Below are 16,398 nucleotides of genomic sequence, written 5' to 3'. Positions count from 1 at the left end.
ATCCAGTTTTGTGTGTCTACTAAAATGACTTGATGGGTCCCTAGACGAGAAGCAAGTGACCCCGTATGTTTTCTTATCGTATCTTCTATTAATTATCCGTTTATTTTTGATTAGGGATAGAATTGTGTATTTGTCTGATTGGAGAAAGAATTGTAAGTGACTGAATGACTAATGTTTATGCCATAAAAAAAGAATTACAACACTGTAATCACAATAATCGACAAAGAAATGGGATAAGAAAAAATGTTCTAATTACAGAGAAATAACAACCTGATTTATGGGCTTAGCAGCCAAGGAATATGGGTCCAAGATTTTGCAAACGACATTGTAATAGTGAATAGGAAAAATATTTTCACTACCGTGACAGATCACTTGATGCAATTCATTAAATACAGAATTTTTTTTATTTATTTTCCAAGTAAAGATTTGCAATCAGTTCTGTTTGAACAATATCAAATTTGATAATTTAATCAGAGAAATTAACATGAGCGAAGATTGCGAAGATTACCTGCCAGTGCTGATACCTTAATAATTAAATTTAACTAAATTGTCTTATATTCCAAACAATTTACTCATTAAATCTATCTGGTAAGTCCAAGGGTTTGTGTCTCTTAAATCTTCTCACTTCCCTGCTGTTATCTAGTAGGTTTACTGCACTAGATTTTAGGTGAAGTTCGAACCACTTTAAATGACTATCACTACACTTTTTTTTATTTCTTTGCCCACAACACTTACTGAAAGATCACAATGTATGACTTCATTAGCAACGTAGTGTCGTGCATTAACAATCTGCTTAAGGCCCTTCGATTGGAACCTATGCAGGATTTCAATATTGGATTCGCTTTCACACCTCCACGGTTGAGTATCATAGGTCCAGATGGGTTTTAGAATTACTTTATACACTAATCATTCCAGTGATAGTTCAGATCTTCTTCCAAGTAGCCAGTTAAGTTGTCTTAATTTTAATCCAAGTTGTTTTCGTTTATTAAAGATGTGGTTTTTCCAAGTAAGTCGTCTATCAAGGTTAATGCCGAGGTATCTTAGACTATCGGAATGCGTTATATATTGATTGTTTAGTTGTACAGGTGGGCATGTCAGATGTTTATTTGTAAAAGTTACATGGCTTGTTTACTTTCATTAACCCTGATTCGCCATTTTCTTAACCACATATGAATGGTGTGTAAGTGGACTTGTAACCTTCTAGATGCTTCGATAGAATATGTGGGGGAAGAAAGGATGACGGTGTCATCAGCAAATGTTGCTAAGGAACACTGATCAGAAGTGAGTAAGTCGGCCGTGTATAATAGGTGTAAGAGTGGACCAAGCACAGTACCTTGAGGTACGCCGGAGTTTATAGGTCTTAATAATGTTACTACCGTACTGTATTTTATCTGGAAACATCTGTCTGTTTATTTTGGGCTCAATCTCTAGTCCAGTTACTCAGGTTTAAAATATGGTAATACCTCCGAATTTTTTATAACTGCATCGATAATACTTTAAACCCTTAAAAGCTAATACTGTTTATAAAAATAATATGAAAAAAAAAGTCGTAGCAGCTTCAGACATTTCATTTAAATACAAATAAAAATTAATACCCTAGCTATACAATAATATTTTATTTATTGGAAATTTTCAACCCTTACAACCACCCTTATGACAAAAATGAATTAAAAATGAATTAAAAAATATTTTTATTGGTTTGAAACATTTCTTGAGTGCATTTTATTTAACGAAAATTAATTTTTTGCATATAAAATAACTTTTTATTATAATTTCAACATTTTAACCCTCACAACCAACCCTTTTTTTAAAAAATAATTTAATATATTTTTATTGGTCTAAAACATTTCTTGAGTGCATTTTATTAAACAAAAATTAATTTCTTGCTTATAAAATAACATTTTATTATAATTTCAACATTTCAACCCTCACAACCACCCCCTTTGTCAAAAATGAATTAAAAAATATTTTTAACGATTTGAAACATTTTTAGAGTGCATTGTTTGTAGACAAAAATTAATTTTTAACTTATAAAATGAGCCAACTTTTTTCAACCCTTACAAGCACCCCTTTTGATGAAAATAAAATCCTTAAATCCTTAACTTAGACATGGACATAAATAGTAAAAATTTTGTTTATAATATATTACAATTTTTTTATTTTCCAAAAAACTAAAAATAAATAATATTTATATAAAACGAGGTATAAAATAAATGAATATCTATTCATCATCGGAATCATAATTTTCACCGTCCAATTGGTCTTCGTTTACTGAAAGACAATTTTGGCAATTGTCACTACAGCATGTTCCGCATGTTGCATTGCAAAATAATCCCAGCCTCCGACAGCCACACGCTGATCCGCAACCTTTTGTACAATTGCAAAAAATTATTTTCAGCAGTTCTTGTGGAGCTGGTAAACTTTGCATTTTAATTGGTTCCAAAGAATCTCCACTTTTAAACCAACCCAAATCCAAAATATTTAAGCTGTTATTTCCCAACCATATCTGGATTTGTAAATAAACCCTTTTGGTATGTTCATCCAGAGCACTTACAGTCGGAACAAGAGATGATAATTTAAAAGCACTATTTTTAGTGGTGGCTTTAATAAAATATTCGTACCTCATTTGTTGCAGCAAGCATTTGTCGAAAAATGTACCTGTTTTCCGTTATTTAACGTTAAATACTCGTATTGAAAGACAAAAACAAAAACAAACCTTCTTTGAACAGCCATAACTCAGTTAATATTGAACTGAAAATATTCATTAAAAGCCAATCTTTTTGTTTTTTTATGAGCTTTAATTTTAGTCTTTTGACTTTTTTTGATAAAACTCTTAGTTTCAGAGCTATTCTTAAAAAACCTTTGAAAAACATGTTTTTTTTTAACGAAAAATGACACTTTTCAACAGCGAATTACTCAAAAAGTGTTGATCTAGAGAAAAAAATGTTTATCACATTTTTTGTTTGAAATTTGTCCTTCTATCGAATAGCGTGGTTATTTTGAGTGAAAAAATTTCCACCCTCGAAAAGGGGTGGCAAACAGGGTGGAAGCGCACATCGGTACTATATAACTTTTGTTCCTTGAGTAATTATTCACCAACACACAAAATTTCAAATGAATCGATTCAGTTATAAAGAATTCGGAGGTAAAAACCCTCAGTAACTGATCTACTCCTCCTTAAATCCACAATTATATCGAGAAATACAAAAATAAAACTCTACAAAACAATAATACGCCCAGTCCTAACATATGGTTCGGAGACCTGGACTCTAACAAAAAATAATGAAAACATGTTGGGATGTTTCGAAACAAAAGTACTAAGGCGAATCTATGGAGCAGTGAATGACAATGGAGTGTGAAGAAAACGATACAACTTCGAACTTGACAGAATATACCAGGAACCTGATATAGTAAAAATTAAGATACGACGTCTGAGGTGGATAGGACATGTAATGCGGATGGAGCAAAATGACCCAGCTAGAAAAACGCTCCTTGTTAGACCCATTGGTCCGAGAAGAAGAGATAGACCCAGAACAAGGTTCCTTGATAACATCGATGAAGACATAAGAAATATGGGAATACGTGCTTGGCAGAGAAAGGCGAAGGATAGTGACGACTGGAGAGAAATTTTTTGGGAGGGTAGGACCCACGCAGAGTTGTAAATCCAGAATGATGATGATGATGAGTATTTCATCAATATTTTGGTTTTCGGTCTCGCTTATATTCAAAACGTGTTCTCGTATACCTCTACCTTTGGCAAACCCGGTCAGCTCTTCTGATATTCCTCTTTGGAAAGTTTTCAACTTCTCATTGATGATTTGTAGCATTACCTTGCTGGCATGTGAGATAAGAGAAATATTTATATAATTGTCGCTCTTACGTAAACTGCTTTTTTGTGTATTGTTGTGATTACAGAGTACGTCCAATCAGTGGGACATTGCCTGGAATCTCATATTTGATTGCAGAGGGAGTGAATCAATTTTATTCAAATTTCTTTTGTTTCCTTGAGCACTTCTGCTTTTTATCATATCTGGGCATGGTACCTTATTTAATTTAAGTTTATTGATTGACAGTTTTTTCGCTTTCTAGTATATCTAGTATATCTGGTTCTTTTCCATTTCTTCTAAGTTAAAGTAAATATGTTTCAGATGTTGATTGTCTTTATATAGATCCTGGCAGTATGATCTTCACGTCTCTGCTAAATCTTCTTTATTTGTTTTCAGAATTCCCGTGTATTCTTCGACAGTCCAAGTTCTGGCTTTAAAGTCCCATTTTATGTATCGTATTTTTCGAAACAAGTCTCCTGGCTGGTTGTTTTGATCATGACTCTCAATTTCCTTGCATATATTGTTGTTTGTCAACATTACATCTCCATTTTATTTCTTTGTTGAAGTTTCTCAAATTAATTTTTTCGATTTCTGTGTGCACACCAGTTTCATCTTCTCAAAAGTTTGAAATGTGCCATCTGTTCTCCAGTGTATTTTCTTTATTTCTATTTATGTCTAAAAGTCTATTTATATCTAAGTATTTAATTTCTTTACATTTTTCTCACGTCGAAATTTCCTTAGCTTCAACATTTTCTTCGGATATCTCTGTGAATTGGAATTCTTCTGTCTGGTCCGCGCGAATTTTCAGAATTCCGATAGATATTTGTACAGATCGGATAATGTTACTTTGTAATACCGTATATACAATGATATTAACTCCATTCCAGTGAATATTTATTACTACGACAATAGATTGTAAATCTCCAGGCTAACGCATCTCGCAAATTCCTAGTATATCAAGCTTTAAAGTTTTTGCCATGATTAAAGTGTCACAGTACTAATAAACTATCGTGTGTATTTTCTTTTAGATCTACCCAGAAAAGTCTTCAATGTGAAAATAATAGCACACAAGTTAGTTTTGTTGAAAAAATATAAACCAGGCCATATCATTTTCTCCAGTAAAGAACTATTAATAGCTGTAAATCTAAAAAACTAATAATTGTAAGTAGGTAATTATACTATGAATTATTATGCAGTTTCTTTTTTCGCAGACACGACAGATCTTACTGTCTGACCAGCTCATTTCACATTCCATACCTACTTTAGAGGACAATAGACATTTGCCAAGTTAATATCTTTAAAAATAATAATAAATACATTGACTTAATATTCATCGTTTATTCTTTTTTCTGATTATTCGGCCAAGATAATTTCTTCAGTATCAGAATATTGTAACACTGCTAATTTCAATTTCGGCGGATGTGGAACCTTCCGTCTTAATTCTGGCGTTTTGGCTCCAGTAGAAGCTTTTCAGCAGCTTAATGTCCTTCCCATCTAAATCGACTTCTTGCAAACGTTCTAATATTAGATCGTTTCTTACTCTATCAAATGCTTTTTCAAAATTTATGAAGTATAAAAAGTATATCTTTCTGTTGACCATAGGATTTTTGGCCCAGAACTAATAAACTTAACAGTGCTTCTCTCGTTCCCATGCTGGCTCTGAATCCAAACTGATCGTCTCCAATGAGTGTTTCGTACTTTTTATAGATTCGGCTATGTAAGACTTTGACTGCATGATTAATAAGGCTTATCAAACATAACTCGTTGCAGTGGGGTGGTCTGGCTTTTTCGTTAGAGTGATGAATATTGATTCTAGCTAGTCTTGGGATATGTGTTTCTATATCATAGAAGCGATTGAATAAAATGATAAATATTTCGATGTTCTCTTCACTGATTGATTTTAAAGTTTTTGGGTATATCCCATCTGGACCTGAGCTCTTATTTGTTTTGATTGTTTGATAGCATTTATAATGTTGGTTTACAGTCCCTTGTTATTGTTTTCCAATCTTTCTTTCCAACGCATCTTGTTTCTAGCCATTTCTTCTTTACCTCGGCTATTTCTTTTTTCGAAATATTCTATTTTGTCTTTTGTATTCTCCGCCCTTGTCATCTTTTCCTTTGGATTTTCTTCATTTGTCTATTAATTGCAAAATCTCTTCTGTTATCCATTCCTCTATGTTCTGTCTGGGTGTTGCTTTTAAATGTTTGTCTGTTACGTTGTTTATCTGCTCTTTAACACATTGGCTGCCATAGGGATCACTGGCGATCCTAACTAACAGATTACAATTATTGTGCATTAGGATCACCGGTGTTACTTCTGTGTATTTAACTTTCACAATTATTATAACAGTCGGCACTATGAGGACGCTCAATTAGTTTCACTGTGGCACACTAGGAACCCATAGCTTGCTTATGTTCTTTTGTTAGGCGCGATAATGTCGTAAATAGCTTGTAACAACAGTTGGGAATAAGGCGTTGTAGAAACAATTAGTGGCATTCATGATCAAGTTTTTCTACGGAATTAGCAGTTTTTTTGTGAATTTTAAATTATATGAAGTAAGTATATGTAGTTTATTTGTTTTAAAATTTTTTGCTGGATTATTTGTAAAGATAAACAAAATATTACAGTATTTATTTTACATAACCTCAAATGTTTTTGCTTACATTTAATTAATGAAAAATTCAAAAACACAACAATTCCTACTTCTCAGTATTAATAGCTCAAGTATCCTACTATTGCAGACTTCTTTCTTTAAAAAACATTATTCTAAATAGTGGAAGTGTATACTAAACCCATAAAATTTTGGCTAGTATATATTTAAAAAATATATTTTAGTTGTTATAATTTAACATAACTATTTATTATATGGTGCAGATAAATAAATATTGATTGTCGGTAATTCCCAAAGTTCTATTTTATTTACTATTTAGTTTGTTTACTATTAATATTGGCTATGAGTACGTGTGCTTGGTTGTATAGTAATTTCCAGCCACTTTTAGTCTGTCAAAAAGTAACTAACTTCGCAAAAAAAATAATTACTAAATTCACTAGAGAGTTCGGACTGGCAATAGAGAACCGAGTATAATCAAGTTACTTTTTTTAATTGGAATTTGTTTTTCATATCATGGATAATTTACCAAGTACAAGTAAAACGCAGCGTATGCCAAAAAAAAAATAAAAAGTTGACAGAGGCGGAGCTGATCCAATTGTTAGAGGAGAAATCTAATGAATTTTTGTTATCTGGTTCAGAATTTAACCCGAGTGACGAAGAAGAATCTGATAAAGAAGATGAATGTAACAGTGATTCAAGTTTATTGGATGAAAATGCACAACAATCGGTACAATCTAACGAACAGTAAAATAATGACGATGAATGGTACGATGTTGACGGTACTCATTTACGTCTCGATATACAATTTCCTGGTAATGAATCATATGTATATGATGATAGTTATCCTCAAAATAGAACCGAACTAACTCCTTTTCATGTATACAGAAAACTGATCGATGATGCAATTTTACAACTTATTGTATTGTAGAGGAGACTAACCGAAATCCAGAATTCATTCATGGAAACCTACCAATAAAGAAAAAAAATTTTTTTTTCTTTATTGGTAGAAAAAAAATTTTGGGTTGTGTTATGTTTATATGGGAATTGTCAACCTTTCCAAAATTGCTGATTATTGGAGTAAGTCACCATTGTATAATTTTACTTTTATTTCTTCTGTAATGATGAGAAACAGATTTCAGCTTCTTTTGAGATTCTTACATTTTGCTGATAACACGGCTGCTTTACCAAATGATCGTTGCCATAAAATTAGAAAATTATTTGAAATGACACAATTACGTTGTGCCCAACAATGTAATCCTGGCTCAATACTAGTTGTTGATGAAAGTATGATTCCCTTTCAAGGAAGACTACTTTTCAAACAATATATACCTTCAAAGCGTTACCACTTTGGCTTGAAATTGTTTAAATTATGTAATCCTGTAAGTTATACTCTAAAAATGATTATGTATACCGGCAAAATGGCTAATAAAGAGCAGGATTTATCTGGAAAAATTGTACTAGATTTAGCAAAAGACCATCTACAAAAAGGAAGAGTTGTAATAACCGATAATTACTACACGTCTGTGCCTTTAGCAAAACAATTATTAGATGCTAATAGTCACTTATTAAGGACACTACTTAAAAACAGATAATATATTCCAGAAGACATACTTTCCGCAAAATTAAAAAAAGGAGAGATACTTAGAAAGGAACATCGCGATGGCATTGTAATAGACAAATGGCACGATAAACGTGATGTCCTCTTCTTGACGACCAGACATGGAATCGACATGAAAGAGACAGATAAACATAAGAAAGATGGTGTAGCTATAATTAAACCTGAAGCAATTATAGACTACAACAAAGGAAAAGATGGTGTTGGCGTCTCAGATAAACTCGCAAGCTATTTCCCACCTCTGAGAAAAACTGTTCGGTCCTACCATAAAGCTGCAATTAAATTTTTATTGAATAAGGCTGTCATCAATAGTTTAATAATATTTAATTCCTTCAACACACCAAAAGAGCAAGTTATCTTATTTCGGGAAATGCTAATCTTTAGTTTAGTCAATTACAGTCCGATGCCAAAACTACAAAAAATAGGAAGAAGAGAAAACGTTGTAACCAATGTTACACTGAAACAGTTGCAACAAAAGGCAGTAAAGAAGCTCAAAAGAAACCCAAACTTGTTTCTACATTTTGTAATGTTTGAAAAAATTTTACTGTGTGACATGTTTCACTAAAAAGCATTAAGTTGTTGACGACCACTGGTGATACTAGTGGCACATACGTGTGTAATAATAATATTTTACTGCAGTGGCATTATTATCACCCGTGATCTTGCTATTTTTTTTATTTGTAAGAATGTAAACTTACTTTGTATTATTAACCATTTGTATGAATAAATATTGTTTCGTAAGCATTTTTTACTTTGGCACCTGGGGAACTTACCTAAGACTCTTATGGTGGTAGCCAATGTGTTAGTAGATTTCCACAGAATGTTTACGTCATTGGAATCTGTCCTTCGATGTTGGTCTATATTTCCTAAATTTTTGTTAAATTCTTTATGTACTATCTGTTATCTAGTGTCGTTTTGCAATAATTTGATGTCCAATTTGTCTTGGGGTTTTTGTTTATTTATTAGTGATCTTGCGCGTACTTTTACAACAGGATTATGATCGGAATTATTGTCAGTTCCTGGATGTTTTCGCACTGATGATAGCGTTGTGATATCCCTTGCTGACTAATACATAATCTATTTGGTTAACACACGGCACCATTCTTCACACCCCTTGATCATCAAAGATCTATCAGGGACTAGGGGCTGTTTCTTTTTGTGCTTTCGTTGTAGTTTTCTTGGAAAATATTTACCAGAGTGGTTTCACGTTACCCTCTCTGGTTTGCATTTTAGCAGATCCTTTGGACACAGACGCTATTTGCAGCCGCGCGCTTTGGGTCAAACGCTGTGTGCTAGTTTTGGTCTACCTTAGGTACTTCATTTCCCCGGTACCATGCATAGCTGGAAAACGTTCCCTTATCCATCATCTGGGGAGGCACCCGATGGAGGACTAGCGAACCCCACACGAGTGCACAATTATTCTGGCATTTGTTTTTCGTTCCAGACTTCGACAATTATTTTGTAGATTTAATCTACAGTGTGTAAAAGCCAAATGGAATAAATTCATTATTTAGGATACTGTACATATTTATAAAAAATCCCGAAACACGTCAAATTTAAATTATAACTTGACATTCTTTAACGTGAAAATGCAACCCCTACCTTCAACCCCCTTAGAATGACAGGTACAACCCCTGATTTTTAAAATAGGAAGTGTAGGCTTGTGATATATCGTTTGAAAGGTCTTTTCATTCTCCATTCAAAAATGTTGTCGCTTTCAAGTTTATTAAGATTAATTAAGATAAAATAAATTAAAATCATGTGGTTACCGAAATTCGCTACAATACAATCAAAAACTAAAATGTAATGCAAAACGTAATAAAATGTAGAACACGAAAAAGAACTATGAACGTTAATGAAGTAGATGTTCAAAATGTTCACCACGAACGTCTTGGCAACATCCTAATCTCAAATAAAACTGTCTTCTAACATTATTTAACATAACAGGCGTGATCGACCTAATCGCAAGCGTTATTCGTTCTTTTAAGTCATTTAAATCAGAAGGTTTAGTTTTGTACACATGGCTCTTCACATATCCCCATAAAAATAAATCTAATAATGTAAGATCAGATGATCGCGCTGGCCATTCAATCAATCCTCGTCTCCCTATCCACCGATTGGGAGGGGATATAAATTTGCTAACGTTGGAATGACATAATTTTGAAGTAGTGCCAAATAATTGTTGCCCTCAATGAAAAAGGGACCAATGATATTGTTTCCTACAATCCCTGCCCAAACATTAACCTTTTGAGGGTATTGAGTGTGTTCTTCTCTCATCCAGTGAGGATTTTCCGTGGCCCAGTAGCGGCAATTTTGCCGATTAGCATGACCGTTAAGTGAAAAAGTACACGCATCAGAAAACATAACGTCTTCTAATTGGATAATATTGTTATCCAACATGTCCATCATTTGCTCACAAAAAAAAAGTTCTCCTATCAAAATCGTCTTCTATGAGCTCCTGAGTAGGTATCATCTTATAGGGATGCAATTTATTTTCTTTTAATGTTTACTATCGATGTATGGCTAGCATTGAATGTAGTGGATGCCTGTCTACTCGATGTATGTGGATTTTCCTGAAACTCAAGCAACACATCTAATTTGAGTTCATCACTCAGTGCATTGGCAGCTGCTTTTTTTATCTGCTTTACATGACCAAACTCGCGAAACTGCTTCTCTATTTTAGTTATTGTTCCTTGGGATATAGGCGGTAAATTAGGAAATTTCTCATGAAATAGGCGAGTTACTTCCTGTTGTGTTCGGGTGTTATCTCCGTAACCAATCATTTGTAAAACTGTTATTTTATGCATTTCCGTTAATCTAACCATTTTTCAGAATTGAATTGAACAAACTTTTTACTTAAATTATAATACTGACAACTTAAATAAAACAATTTACTAATGCGTGTTAAAATAACGTTGCCGCGAAAATTCTTTAAAGTCTTTTAATGATTACCATCTAAAAACCACATTGCTATGGTTTTTGTTCACTTTCTCATTATCAAGACCTAAACGGGAAATAAGTTTTAAGTATATTTTAGCGAATTTCGGTAACCACATGATTTTAATTTATTTTATCTTAATTAATCTTAATAAACTTGAAAGCGACAACATTTTTGAATGGAGAATGAAAATACCTTTCAAACGATATATCACAAGCCTATACTTCCTATTTTAAAAATTGGGGGTTGTACCTGTCATTCTAAGGGGGTTGAAGGTAGGAGTTGCATTTTCACGTTAAAGAATGTCAAGTTATAATTTAAATTTGTCGTGTTTCGGGATTTTTTATAAATATGTACAGTAACCTAAATACTGAATTTATTCCATTTGGCTTTTACACACTGTATAATAACATTACCTCCGTCATTGAAAAGCTCTGCAGGAATGCCGTCGATTCCTAGAGACCTGATTTTTTGGAGGAGTTAGATATATATGTAGACAAATGATTGGAAAACGAATAATTTTATTGTATTTTACAAATGTCTACTTTAAATAAAATTACATCAATAATGAATCAGTAACATAAGATGAACATGCAACACTTTTAACGTTTAACCGCTAGTTTACAGTAATTCAACAGTAAAACATTTTCTTTAAAAAGACCGATTAGATTTAGTTATTTGACAGAAATTCTCTTTCTAAGGCGGCACCCATCATATTCCATTCTCCGTCGTCGACATCACCAATTGGCTCTGTACTGTCTTGAGTATCATCCTGTTCATAATCCAACATATCATGTACATTTTCACCTCTCCTAAATTTTACACTAGGTGATTCGTCTTCAGTACTGTTGTATAGATCGTCTACATTTGGTTCAAACTTCTTTCTCTTGTAACCTCTAGGGTATTCTCCTGTTAAAGAGTCTTCACTACTGCTGCTGCTTTCATTTGATGTTTTACTAAGAATGTCTGACATCAACTTTTCGCCAAAATTTTGTTTAATATCTTCCTCGCTACTTTCACTGTCGTCGTCTTCTAAAATATCTTCCACCTAAAAAATGTAAACATTAGTGTTGGAAATATTTAACAGAAATTAATTATTTATAGGTTAAAGAAAACGTACTGCTGGAAATATGGAAACTCCCTATGTAACCTGTAGCTATTAACAAGAATTATGTCAGCACAAGCAATGTAACAAGTACAACGACGTAATGTCCATAATGACTTCAACAAATCAAATGGATATAAAAATCAACCCCAATTTCATTCAACACAAAACATATGAGTTTACAAAAAACTTCAACTAAATATACTAATAAAATATACACTCCTTACTAATCTTCACAATAATATATAATGATAAACTTCACAATAATTATCAACAGAGGCCAAAACAACTCATTCAAGAAGTAGTCAGTAGCCAGTGGCCCATTACAAATAATACAATAACTGGAAGTTATCTCTTATAAAACGTTTACTATTGATTGATTTACTCATACATTTATGCTTATTTATGTAAAATACATTTCTAATTTTAAAACAATAAAACAAAATAAACTTTAGTTATTATTATAAACTGATCAACGTATTGTGTGTGGTGTTGGTCTTACAAAATCTCATGAAACTGACTCACTCATTTAGTGACGTCAATCTATGAACAGAACGTCACCAGGAGAGGATCAAATAACAAATGAACTCTTAAAATATGGAGGTGGTCACCTTGTACAACAACTGCAACTTCTTATTAATAAAATAATCGCCACGAACAGAATACCAGATGAATGGAGGAGAGCGATCATGGTGATGTTCTTCAAAAAAGGAGATAAGAAAGATCCCAATAATTATCGAGCAATAAATCTATTAAATACAACACTCAAATTGACAACAAGAATAATAGCGACAAAAAAACCGAACGAATATCTCTGCAAGAGGAACAGCAAGGATTTCTGACAAGTAGATCATGCACGGATGCAGTTTTTGTAATAAGACAAATAAAATAAATAAAGTCGCTGGAATACAACAAACCAGCATGTGTCTGATAGATTTGAAGAAAGCGTTTGATAGAGTGAGAATTCGGGACGCGATACATTTATTATATGAAAAGGGAATATCACTGGATTTAGTAAAAACCATTGAGAATATATATAAAGATAACATAGCTATGGTAAGATGTCAAGGAAAACTATCGCAACCTATCAAATATGAAACTGGCATTAGACAAGGAGATTCGCTGAGCCCATTAATATTTAATCTGATAATGGATGAAATCATAAAGAAAGTTAAAAAAAGAAGAGGATATAGAATGGGAGAAAAGGAAATAAAGATAATATGCTACGCCGACGACGCCCTAATAACAGCCGAAAATGAAGATGACCTACAAAGATTAATTAAAGAATTCGAAGATACGGCGCTCATATACAACATGGAGATCTCAACAGAGAAAACTAAAACGAGAGTGATATCAGCGGAACCGAGATGATGTAAACTAGTCGTAAATAACAAAATAATAGAACAAGTGATGGAAACTGAATACTTGGGAATAAAACTGTCAAGCTACGGAAACGTGGAAGAAGAAGTACAAAAACAAGTGAACATGACAAACAGAGCAGCAGGATGTCTCAACATCACAATCTGGAGAAACAAATACCTCACAACGGAAACGAAAACCAGGATATATAAATCAACAATAAGACCGATAATGACGTACACAACGGAAACAAGAGCAGATACGGCGAAAACACAAAAACTACTGGAAACAATAGAGACCAAACTCTAAGCGACAGTGAGAAGTGAGGAAATACGAGCGAGATGTGGTATAGAGGAAATAAACGCGTGGACCAAAAGAAGAAAAGTGGAATGAAATCAACACATCGAAAGAATGACAGAAAATGGAATAGTACGAATAGCAAGAGACAAATCGCCAAATGGAAGAAGATCATTGGGACGACCGAGGAAAAGATGGTCAGACAACGTCAATTGAGGCTCAAAACCGAAGTAAAACAGGCATTTTGCCTATTTATAAAATAGGAAGAAGAAGAAGAAGAATCTATGAACGAAACTATGAAATACGACATTGGTGGAAATGTTTTTGCATTAGTAAAATGCTTAGCATCTTCTCATCAATCTCATACAACTTAGCTTCAGCTAAGTTATACGAAATGAGAAACACATTGGCAGCGATGCATAAATAATTAAATCTCTCTTCATCGATGTCTGTTGCCACGATGACCATGTACACGTTCTTCTAACAATTATTTCCAAAGTGGAATTCGAAACATTAAAATATACATATTTTTAACTGAAATTTAACCTCCTTAGGAAAAGCGTAAAGTGGTTTAAAAAAAAGTGATATTTGAACCATTAATAACTACATCAATTGTAAATTATGTTCTACAGCGTGGCCAGAAGACAGGCTGTAACGAGTCCGTCACTTCAATAATCCTTTCATCACTTTTAAACAAAATCTTTAAATCAATATTCTTTAATTGTTCTGACCGGGGAGAAGTAAGGTCGGTTTAAATCAGTAGGCTGCCCAGGGCCGTGCTAGAATTTGTTTTAAGAATATTAAATTTTGTTTTTTTTTTTTGGAAGAAGAGAAGTTGGAGGAGGGCGAGTATACTGAGGGAATCGCTGAACTTTACCGCTGCAGTAGTTGGTTTTCCTTTCCGTTTTCCCATTTATTTTTTTCTTTAGGAGGTTTTTGTTAGAAAATATCGTTACATAATCTAATTTTACAAGTTTCGTCCTTGTTATGTTAACAACACCAGCTCTATTGTTTTTGATAGTTTTATTTTCCGTTATTCTTCTAATACTGACCTATTTGGTTTTTTCTGCCATCCTTAGATTTTTGAAGCGAAGCTTGTATACTGGCATTGTATTAATTTTTCTCTATAGCAAAAGGCTGAGGCGATCGTCACGAAATTAGCGACTCGAAATAGTTTGAAGAGTCCATTTGCTCGACCAGGCGAGTCCGTTACACAACATGTAAACTTTTCAATTTTAATAAAATCTATAACAAGGATATTAACTAACAGCGGTTTTATGTACTTTTGAATGTACAAAAAATTGTTTAAATAAATAAATAGACTTTGTAAATCGATGATTGTACAAAAAATCGTAAAATCGTAAAAAAATCGTAAAATAAAAAAAATTATAATTAAATAATAAAATTATTGCTTTATTCGATTTTAAAAATATTTAAAATTTAAAAATACACAAAAATACGCTAATCTATAGTACCGCTTACTGTACCACTTTTTTTATCCTGATAGTGTGTTGGACGCACGATTCTGGATTTGGATTGGATTATCCGATTGTACATGTCAAAATTCAGTCAGTCAGTCACCTTCCAAGGTGGAATGATACACAAGGAGATCCATTTGAGGATGATACTTCTTTGTATTTAAACCTCACATTATTCCATAAGTGCGTCTGGCTACCAGGAACGTAGTTACTGCTCTCTTGGTTATTTATTCTATATGCTGACTCCAAGTAAGTCTCGGTAAGTTCCATTGAATTTCTGGGGGCTTATGCTAAGCCCTACATTTGAAGTCCATTCTGTAACTTAAATCAGAGCCCGTTGCAGCTGGTTTGACCTAATCATTTTAGACGAATCGCTCTTGTTATTGCTTCTTAGGACTTGTTGTCGAATGCTCCCTCTACATCGAAAAATGCACCCAGCATTACCGCTTGGATTCCAATAACGTACTCCACCTTCTGTACGAGATGGTGCAGTGTCGTTTTTGTAGGGAATCCTGTTCTATACGTATATTGTCTCAGATGTATTGGACTTTCAACCAATACACCATCGATACACCTCTTTCATTCGTGTTTGTGCTGCCCGAGTTCTTTCTGTCCATTTTACATTCTTGCAATTATTTCCATTAATTCCTAAATATTTCTTCTTTCTTTTATATACGACTTTTTATTTCCTTTTTTGTCACACTGGCTTTTCCAGCCCTTTTTAATGTCTGATTTCTCCCTAATCTAGATGAAGTGTTACATAATAAAAGTTATTGTTTTATTTACAGTGCTTCAGTAATTGAGTTTTAAAATTTATTTAAAATTATAAATTTTTGTGTTATCTTTCTCTTCATTTTAAAAATCCAATTGACTAGTATATTCTTAAATAGTTAATAATTTGAAAATTCCCCACGTTTATTTATTACTCTGATGTTTTGGCAACGCTGTGAGGTTCTGACGTCGTAAATCTTGAATGACGTAACATTATTTTTGTATTAAAAAACCTATATTTATTATTAACATATAGTTATAAATGCATGGATTTGACCATGGATCACATTCGTCTTACTTCATAAATCGCACAAATTCTGTACACAGCAGATAGCTTGTACGCCTCGTTGGCCAGTAATCCAGTAGTTCTTCTTCTTCTACGGCACTACAGCCCAA

The 16,398-nt window shown here is 33.2% G+C and overlaps 2 protein-coding genes across 7 annotated transcripts in view; one reads left to right on the top strand and one right to left on the bottom strand.

The window, feature by feature from the left end:
• Positions 1-16,398, top strand: part of LOC140447945 (uncharacterized) — a 47,794-nt gene that overhangs the window by 12,905 nt on the left and 18,491 nt on the right. Inside the window, exons 5-6 of one of the 4 annotated variants that reach the window (XM_072540891.1) lie at positions 4,856-4,988; positions 12,097-12,552. In XM_072540891.1, coding sequence (XP_072396992.1) covers positions 4,856-4,922 — 67 coding nt within the window. In that variant the 3' untranslated portion in view covers positions 4,923-4,988; positions 12,097-12,552. Of the gene's footprint in view, positions 1-4,855; positions 4,997-12,096; positions 12,553-16,398 lie in introns of those variants that run through there. The other 3 variants (XM_072540893.1, XM_072540892.1, XM_072540894.1) reach the window with 3 other exon arrangements.
• The window catches only part of Fcp1 (RNA polymerase II subunit A C-terminal domain phosphatase Fcp1), a 28,040-nt gene continuing 23,135 nt past the window's right edge, over positions 11,494-16,398 (bottom strand). For 2 of the 3 annotated variants that reach the window (XM_072540889.1, XM_072540887.1), the window contains one exon: positions 11,902-12,040. Coding sequence is in view for 1 of the 3 variants with exons in the window: in XM_072540888.1 (XP_072396989.1) it covers positions 11,663-12,040 (378 nt within the window). In the remaining 2 variants the exon portion in view is untranslated. Of the gene's footprint in view, positions 12,041-16,398 lie in introns of all 3 variants that reach the window. The other variant, XM_072540888.1, reaches the window with a different exon arrangement.

Source organism: Diabrotica undecimpunctata, chromosome 8 (assembly GCF_040954645.1).
Source record: "Diabrotica undecimpunctata isolate CICGRU chromosome 8, icDiaUnde3, whole genome shotgun sequence".
NCBI classification, from domain to species: domain Eukaryota; kingdom Metazoa; phylum Arthropoda; class Insecta; order Coleoptera; family Chrysomelidae; genus Diabrotica; species Diabrotica undecimpunctata.
Note: the sequence above shows the minus strand (reverse complement) of the source record. Positions and strands in the feature narration are given on the sequence as shown.